The sequence below is a fragment of the Podarcis bocagei genome, assembly GCF_964188305.1.
Source record: "Podarcis bocagei genome assembly, chromosome: 8".
Classification (NCBI taxonomy): Eukaryota; Metazoa; Chordata; class Lepidosauria; order Squamata; family Lacertidae; genus Podarcis; species Podarcis bocagei.
The window spans coordinates 57,709,855-57,719,159 of record NC_138133.1 but is presented as its reverse complement, the minus strand read 5'-3'; the positions used below and the strand labels follow the sequence as shown (position 1 = coordinate 57,719,159).

The following is a 9,305-nucleotide window of genomic DNA, read 5'->3' as shown; positions in this document are numbered from 1 at the left end:
AAAGAGGTCGAGCTCGCCAGGAAGGACAGGGGGCGATGCGAGAGGAGGAGCAGCAGGAGGAGGAGGCGGAGGAGCCCCTCGGAAGTCTATAAGAGAGACGCGCTTCTCCCCCCCAGCCTGGACTACCTAACTACTGGCCGGCCAGGCGCCTCTCTGCCCCGGGTGCTCACCCCAGAAGACCAAGTAAGTGCTTTCCTATGTAACTTTCTGCTCTCTCTATCTCAGTAACGGACAATTGTGCTGTTTTGTTATATTTCCTCTGGTTCTGTATTTGCGTGCAGTCTCATTTATTGTTAGAACCCAGTCACTGGGAAATCAAGCCCGAAACGGTTTCCTCAAAAAGTGCTGCTTTAGAGATGCATCTTGGTGGTCTGTCTGCCCTTTGAACATGTTCTCTTGGAAGTTGCCTCAATAACTTCCCTGGGAATAAAAGTTAGCCTGCAAATGGAGAGAAGCGGGCTCGCTCAGCTTTGGCGAACTCCGTAGGCTCAACAAGAAGCAGGTAATTTTAAATTGGATTGGCTAGCTCTCCCTAATCATCTTGCCATTATACTCAGGAGGGATTGAAAGTGATATTTGTTTCCTTGCAGGATTGTGCGCGAAGTCTTGCCGCTATTGATTCGTGTCGGGAGTTATTCTAGGCTCAACTGAAGAAAGGTGCGAATTTGTGGGCTTTCGGAATAGGGAATATCTCGATCTCTTAGAAGCTCCTGGCTTTTCGGATGCGAAATCAGTCAGCTGCTGTTTTTTCAGTGCCGGAAAGTCAAAATGTGTTATGCGGCTGCTCAATAAAGTAGTGAAAATCACACTGATGCTTGGGGAAATTGTTGTACCTAGAACGTTGAATGGGAAATTCTGCACTACTTTTTCTTCCCTTGCAGTCCTATAAACATTTGCTCATAAGTAGCAGGAATTTAGTTCAACGGGGCATGCTCCTAAGTAAACAATGCTGCATACTAGCTTTATCCTTTTAGGTTTAATTTGTAATAAAAATACTTGGGCGGCAATGCTAAATTTAGTGCTTTCTTGGCTTTAAGCCTCATTCAAATAAGACTTCCAAATAATAAAAATTTTGATTGATGAATTTATTTGCTAATAAGTCCTACTGATTTTCCCCTACTCTTTGTTCAAATAAATGTTAAGAATGGGAAGGTGGCAGTAATGCTGTTCATTACTCCCTAAACATCTCTGTTCATTTCTCCCAGTTAACTGATGTTACAGCCAAAGTGGTGTCTGAAGAGATCCTAAAAGCCCAATAAGGCACTACCTAGAATCCTTCTGTATCATCAAACATTTTTCAAATCCCTCAAGTGTAAAAGAGTTTAAGGGAATCCTCAGCTGTTCGCTTACAGTGTATTTGTTGGATGCTAACTAATATAATTTACTTGTTGGAATCCTCGACCAGGAAAGGAAATGTACACATTCTATAGCAGTTCAATGGGCACCGAATATTTACTGAGCATTCAGGCAAATTAATTTAAAAAACAACTATTGACAAAACAAATCAAAAGCAAAGGAGCTAAAACCTGAAAGGGAAAATATTGGGGGCATACTAAAACAAATGACAGGCAATTAAAATGCACTGATTCCTTCCAAATCGGTTATAGGAATACACTTAATTTTGGAATGCCACCACTGGAAGTTTGGGGACCATCTTGACTGGTTTTCACCCTTGACTACTTGCAAGTCTATCTTTAGGGTCTTGTTAAAAAGATACTGATGCAGATTTGCACTAAGGAAAATAAATGCATATAGGTTATAAACTGCAGGTGACACATGATGCACTAAATATCCCATATAGATTTTGATCAGTTATTTCCCTACATGTGTATAAATAATGTTTATGGGAGTTTCTGTGCCTCTTTTAGAAGCGATTTTTCTCTGTCTACTGTAAGAGGAAAACTGTCACCACAGAAACTGCAAATTAGCCTGTGCCTGTAAATTTTTCTGTGTGAACAGGAACACAGGAAACTGCCTTAAACCAAGTCAGACCATTGGTCTACCTAGCTCAGCATTTTCTACCCTGACAGGCAATAGCATTTCATGGTTTCAGACCACAGACATTCCCAGCCCTACCTGGAGATGTCAGGGAGTAAACCTGGGATCTTCTGCATGGAAAGCATTTTGGCAGACACAACATTAAAATTACACACTACTACATTTTAGACATTCCCTGCAGTGTATGTTTCCTATTTCCTTTACATTCTGTCCCTTAGATTGTAAGCCTAATGGCAGGGGCTGTGTTGTTTTTTGATACCTTGTTCAGCTCCTTGAAAACATTAGGCTCTAAATGTTTAATAATAATAATAATAATTAATAATAATAATATCAGTAGTTTTGTTGTTTTTGACGACAGTCTGCTGCAATGACAGTATTCAGTTTTTTAAAAAACTTAACAATTGCAACAGTACAAGAATAAGAATCAGACGCATTCATCACCCTAAGTTTTTGCAAAATACTTGAATGGAACAGGGAAAGATTCTGAAACTAGGGGAAACCTTTGAGATGGGAATACGGTTCTTCCAGTGGTCCCGATCCTGTTCTCACTATAGGCATAGAATGTGTGTTAGGCTCGTTCCCCCTCCATTCATTTTTCCACTTGAAGCACCTTCCCTATGTCCCATTGATGAGTTGCTGTTAAACCCCTGCAGAAACACCCTTCCACCCCAATCACACACTATATACAATGAAGTGCAAGACTGAGCATCAAAATAAATTTTTGCCTGGGATAGCAGAACAGTTTGATTCAGCCCTGTTAAGAACTGGGTTTCCTTTTGCAAACTGGTCCCTGGCTTTGCTACTAACCCAACTAGATAGATAGATCTAATTTATAAGACTCCTAGAAATATACTAGATTCAATAAATACATAATATATACATGTACAAGGAGCACAATCTCCTCAAACTCGTTGCCAATGAAATCTGTGGGACTGAAGTATACAGCTGATCTGTAGTCCCTCTGATTTCTGTAATAATTTATGCTTGCTGATTGTGTGTACATGCAGACAACTGTATATATACTCAAAAGAGCTAATCGGAAGCACAAAACTGTTCATCCTCCCCTTTGTATCTCAGCCTTTTGCATATATACTTCAAGAAGCAACTCCTGCAGGTCAGAAGACCTTCCAGAGGAGCTTCTCTTGCAATGCAAAGCTTTGTGGAAGGAAATGAAAATGGGCAAAAGCTTCAGCATTTGCACTAAAGCATTTTAGGTATGTGTCTAGAAGTCTTTGGATGTTGGCCAATGTACCGTATTTTTCGCCCTATAAGATGCACTTTCCCCCTCCAAAAATGAAGGGGAAATGTGTGTGTGTCTTATGGGGCGAATGCAGACTCCTTGGCTTCAGCGATAGCAACGCGAAGCCTCCGAAGCCTGCGCTCCGGAGGCTTCGCGTTGCTTCTGCTGAAGCCAGGAGAGTCTGCTCTTTGAGGCTGGCGGTGGGGGAAAGCAGCGCTTCCCCCATCGCCAGCCCCAGAGGATGGGGGGCAGCGGGAAGGCACGTGACGCCTTGCCGCTACTCTCCAACCCGGGTTTGAGGCTGGCGGTGTGGAAAGCAGCGCTTCCCCCATCGCCAGCCCCAGAGGATGGGGGGCAGCAGGAAGGCGTGCGACGCCTTCCCGCTACTCTCCAACCCTCCTTTGGGCTTTTGCGGGAGATGGGGGAATTCCCCCACCTCCCGCAAAAGCCGCGCGTTCTTTAAAGGGGCTCCGCGGCTTCTGCTGGCTTTTCTACGAGGGGGGGGGATTCCCCCACCTCCTAGAAAAGCCCGCAGGAGCCGCGCACCCTTTAAAGAGCGCGCTGCTCTTGGGGGCTTTTCCCCGAGGAGGGAGAAGGGACTGACTGGCCGTTTCAGTCCCTTTTCCCTCCTGGTCGAAAAGCCCGCAGGAGTCACATGGGGCTCCTGTGGGCTTTTGCGGGAGGTGGGGGAATTCCGCCACCTCCCGCAAAAGCAGGGAGAAGGTCTTGGAGTAGCGCACAGGTGCATGCAGCCTGTCCACTGCTCCCAGAGCTGCGGGGGGGGGGGGAATCATATTTTTCCCCTTGATTTCCCCCCCTGAAAACTAGGTGCATCCTATGGGCCGGTGCGTCCTATAGGGCGAAAAATACGGTATATGCAAACACATATACATAGATATTCCAGGTATTTCTATGACTGTACACAATGGCCATGACTGAAAGAACCACACACCTAATTTTGAGTACCCAAGTGGTACAGTATGCACCCAAATGGCAAGGTGCTGTTTACAGAAGGGGGGAAATCCAGAGGATCTCATTCACAGATGCAAACCAACGTTACGATCATTTGCTCTTTTATCCTGACAAAAACACATTAAAAGCTCCCCAGAAGCTGTCTGCGGACAAACGCCGGCTCCCTTGGCCTATAGAGCGAGATGAGCGCACAACCCCAGAGTCGTCTGCGACTGGACCTAATGGTCAGGAGTACCTTTACCTTTTTTAATTTGTAGATTAGTGTAAATTGGAAATTACAAGAAACCATCTCTTTTCAGTTTGTTTACTGTAACATATATTCAGTAAAAGCACTTTATTTTAAGGGTCCTGAATTGCAATCCTTCTCAATCAGAATTTTCAAGCAGTATTTCATGTTACATAACATCATCTGAACACTCATTTATGCAATTAAATAAGTAACTTTATTGTTACCAATAATTTCCAAAGTGGTGATATTTCAGTTACGCTGAAGAAAAACAATTTCTCTTCAAAGTTATAGAAGTCATTCCAATCAAAACCTTGCCGAATAGAATTTATTGCCATTCGTTATTTAATTACCAGAATCTTTTGTGAAACAATACAAAACAAAATACTTAGGGAACAATCCACCCCCAGCATCCACCAGCCCAGAGGAAATAGGGTGTGGATCTTTCTGCCAAATGTTTATATTTTAAAAGGAAAGAGGAGATTGAACTAAAGTTTAATTTCTACTGGAATATTAAAAAAGAAAGAATGAATATTTAACCTCTGGAAGAAGTGTATTTTTTTTTTATTCTAAAAGGACAGCCCATTTATTACCCACGTAGTAGAGTCAGATTCTGTGTAATTTGATTTTTCACACTTAATATAATAAGATATTATTTACAGAATGCAGAATTGGGCTCTGGACATAGTTTTAGGGGTGGTTTTTATTTAAGAAGAAATCCATCTGTTGAGCAAATATAATATAAGCTGTGTGATGCTGGCCCCACCATTAGGCAGAGTGAGGAAACTGTCTCAGATTTTATGAAAGGGCAGAAAATTCTGAGTTATTTAATATTTTTATTGTATTTTAATTACTTTCTTCCTTGGGAGTTGGGTGCCAAAATAACTTGTCCAGCCTTTGTCATTACACAATTTGACTTGGCGAAGAGTACTATGTGCTGTTCAGCTCAGTCAACAAAATATCTGCCATTTCTGTAGATAACTTTATTGGGCACCCTTAATGTTTAAGGTCACAGTATGTTGGTGCAAAAGCGGAAATTAATTCATTGAGTGAGAACACTGTTTAGAGAATGCAATTCTAAGCATGTGAGTAAATTCTAAACTTGTAAGTTTGACTGGTGTTCCGCCTAAACGTATACTTTTAAAGTTACCTGCTTCTGATTGCCTCCAATTTTATTGCTCTCAGGTCAGCCACTGTTTTCTGAAAGTCTTTTAGAACTGCCTGAACTCTGTACATGACCACAGTTCTTGGCCACAGGTGATGTGAATGCCATTAGGCAGTTGAATGTGCATGCATACTCATACCCTTCAACATTTCTCGGGTGAAAATAGAGACAGCCAATTCCATAACTGTTTTTACTATTTTTTTTTACTATTTTACTATTTATACCCCATGTATCTTACTGGGTTGCCCCAGCACTCTGGGCAGCTTCCAACATATATAAAAACATAATAGAACATGAAACATTTAAAAAATCCCTATACCTATGCCTTTAGATGGCTCGGGGATTGAATAACTCTATACCCTACAACATTTCTACAATGAAAATAGGGACATCCTAAGGAAAAGTGGGACATTTTGGAATCAAATCAGAAATTGGGATGGCTTCTCTAAATCAGGTATGTCCCTGGAAAATAGGGACACTGGAGGGTCAGCATACGCCATCCGTTTCCCTCCCACCCACGCTTCCTCCACATGCCCCCGGGTGCTGCCAACCCACGCTACACCACTGCCTAAAACTAGTGGCCAACCATGCAGATTGTACTCAAGAATTACAAAATCAGTTCTATACCGATTTAATGAACTGTCTGTTATGAGCTGTGTTCCCTGAAAACACAGTGATAAAAGCGAAAAACAAATTGTACGTCCAAAGTGTTGCCGTAATACTAAAAAAAATCATCAGGTCAGAATGTAATGATAACAACATTAAAAATACGTAACTATGATCGTCCTCTGAAGTACTTGGAAAGTAAGTGTTGTTGTTGGCTGCAGGTTCATCTCCACCAATGGACTATAGAAATGTATCAGAGAACTGCAAGGAGCTCACTGCGCCCTGCTCTAACTCCAGCTCTCTGCCAGCCAGTGTGTCTGGCACAGATTCTTCAGCTGGTCAACGAACTGCAATAGCCTTGGGGAGGCCAGCAGCTGCAAACGCCGCCCGAGAGCGCAGCCGAGTGCAGACTCTGCGCCATGCTTTTCTGGAGCTGCAGAGAACCCTGCCCTCTGTGCCACCTGACACCAAGCTCTCCAAGTTGGACGTGCTGCTCCTGGCCACTACCTACATTGCTCACCTTACCCGCAGCTTGCAGGATGAAGAAGAGTTGCCCGGAGAGGGCTTGGGCACGCTGAGAGGGGATGGCTATCTGCACCCAGTTAAGGTAAGCAATGCAAAACAAAGGGGTTTTCTTTTACTAGGCCGAATCAAGGAAGAGCATGAAAGCTTTTGTTATTTGTTATTAAATTTGTCAGCTGCTTTATCTTGTCCAGGGCAACCCAAATCAGCTTACAACCAACCAAACAGACAGACAAAAAGTCCCACATGCGTCCATTAAAACCAAGAGAAAATTGAAATGCATTAAAAACATCCTGCCCACTTCTAAAAGGCCAACGGCCTGGTTATAAAGGAAAGTTTTTGCTTGGCACCAGATGTCTAATGATGGTGCCAGGCAAGCCTCCTTGGGGGAGAGCCTGCCACAAATGGGGAGCTACCACAGAAAAGGCCTGTTCTCATGTTGCCACCCTCTGGATGCTTTTTTGAGGGGCACACAAAGAAGGGCCTCAGGTGACGACTGCAGGGTCCAGGTCGATTCATATGGGAAGAGGCGGTCTTTGAGGTATTGCAGTCCTGCACCATTTAAGACTTTTAAGTAAAAATCAGCACTTTGAATTGGGCTCAGAAACTAATTGGCAGCCAGCGCAGTCAGGCCAGGATTGGCATTTTATGCTCAAACTGCCTTGCCCCGGTGAGCAACCTGGCTGCTGAATTCTGCACCAACTGAAGTTTCCAGACTGACTTCAGAGGCAGCCCTATGCATAAGACACTGCAGTAATCTAACCTAGAGGTTATCAAAGCATAGATGATAGAAGTTAGGATATCCCTGTCCAGAGAGTGATGTAGCTGGGCCACCAGCCAAGCTGCTACAAGGCACTCACCACCACCAAGGCCACCTGAGCCTCAAGCAATAGAAATGGATACAGACATCCTAAGCTGCGTGGCTGCTCCTTCAGAGGGAATGAAATAGGGTTTCCATATTTCAAACAGACAGAAATGTTGAGCTTTTTTTACCCAAAGTTGGCTTTTGGGGCAAAATTGCAAAAAAGCCATTTTTGAGCTATTTGTATGGGAAAATGGCAAAAGCATGGGCTGCCATACGCCCGAATTTCCCAGGACATTTGTTTGGTTTCCACCCGGACACTGCTGCCAACAGCAGTATTCTGGATATGGGAAAATCCAGACGTATGGCAACACCTGCAGATGTAAAGGAGAAGTAGAACTCTTTGTCAGATAGAACTGAAAGAAGTCATCTTTTTAGTTCAGTGGAATCAAGAAAATGCCTCTCATTTACTTTGCGTTAAAGCAGTGCTTGCTCCTCCTGGCTACTGGCTCTTTAATTAGTAATTTCCTGAACTAGTTCCCTCTTGGCTTAGTTCAGGAAACTGCTAATTTAAAGGGCTGCTAATCAGAAAAAAACAGGCAAACTATTACTGTAAGCAGCTCTTCACTTATTTGTTTCCTGTACTCATTCTATTCACTAGTGGTATTAAATTGGCCCTTGCTCATTAAAAAATACATATTCTAACATGCCACCCCAATCTCCATGAGCCGTGTGAAACTCCAGGAAATGCAGGTGCACCTTAACTGTGTTTCCTTTTTGACTAATGAGGCACAACGGAGATTGTGGTGTCTTTATGATATATGGTTTATTTACACATATGTACAACCTGAACCTAGGTGGAGGGTCTCACAGCATTGGCACCCTAACAGGTCCTTCCTTCTTCCATAGCCAGAGCCTTGCTCTCAAATGGTCAGCAAGCCTCATGCCCTGCCCTCTCTCTAGTTTATATCCCTGATAACTGTAACCCACAGGTCTACCCCCTTTTATCCCCTGAGGGATGAAAGAGGCATTCAGTTTATTCACTATTGAACACAGTGGATTACTACTATCAAGGCACTCGTGTGTGTGTGTCTTCAGTATACAGTCGTACCTTGGATCTCAAACGCCTTGGCTCCTGAACAAATTGGCTCCCGAATGATCGAAACCCGGAAATGAATGTTCCAGTTTTCAAATGTTCTTTTGGAAGCTGAACGTGCGATGGGGCTTCTGTGGCTTCCGATGGGCTTCCTGCAGCCCATCAGAAGCCACACTTTGGTTTTTGAACATTTTGGAAGTCAAATGGATTTCCAGAACGGATTCTGTTCAACTTCCAAGGTACGGCTGTAGTTTCATTCATCTCTTTTGTTTCAGAAAGCATGACACCTAAGCAGTACTAATCTATTGTGTACTTTTGTATACATTGTCTTCTAGAAATGGCCAATGCGATCAAGGCTATACATTGGAGCTACAGGGCAGTTTTTGGGTCACTCAGCGCAAACAGAAAACACAAATCAAGGAGAAACTTCAAAAAATTCACAAATGTAATGCTATGTTTTTATATTGAATGCTGTGTATTTATTATGCTGGATATATTTAAATTAAAACACTTCTTCCAGCAACTATGACCCTCCTCCCAATTGTATCTGACACCATTTGAAGTAGGTGGACAAGCTGAATTTGAAGGTAGTCACACATTCCTTTAGGTTGCTTTCTTTATGTCCAGAAGCAGTCTATTTGGGTGAGCAGTGCATTATGGTCCTCCTGCCGCAAACAA

The 9,305-nt window shown here is 43.1% G+C and overlaps 1 protein-coding gene across 7 annotated transcripts; it reads left to right on the top strand.

Moving 5' to 3' along the window:
• Nucleotides 1–51: 51 nt before the first annotated feature.
• On the top strand, nt 52–9,092 carry TCF24 (transcription factor 24). Of its 7 annotated transcripts, none has more exons than XM_081205274.1 (6): nt 66–183; nt 591–657; nt 4,339–4,434; nt 5,622–5,693; nt 6,429–6,814; nt 8,963–9,092. In XM_081205274.1, exons 5-6 carry the CDS (start codon nt 6,443–6,445, stop codon nt 9,074–9,076), a joined length of 486 nt encoding a protein of 161 aa, XP_081061400.1. In that variant the 5' UTR covers nt 66–183; nt 591–657; nt 4,339–4,434; nt 5,622–5,693; nt 6,429–6,442; the 3' UTR covers nt 9,077–9,092. The 7 variants fall into 7 exon arrangements, with proteins under 7 accessions (XP_081061398.1, XP_081061400.1, XP_081061399.1 ...); XM_081205273.1 differs by having other exon boundaries at nt 5,445–5,693; XM_081205277.1 differs by lacking the exon at nt 66–183 and adding an exon at nt 194–502 and having other exon boundaries at nt 5,445–5,693.
• The last annotated feature ends 213 nt before the right edge of the window (nt 9,093–9,305 follow it).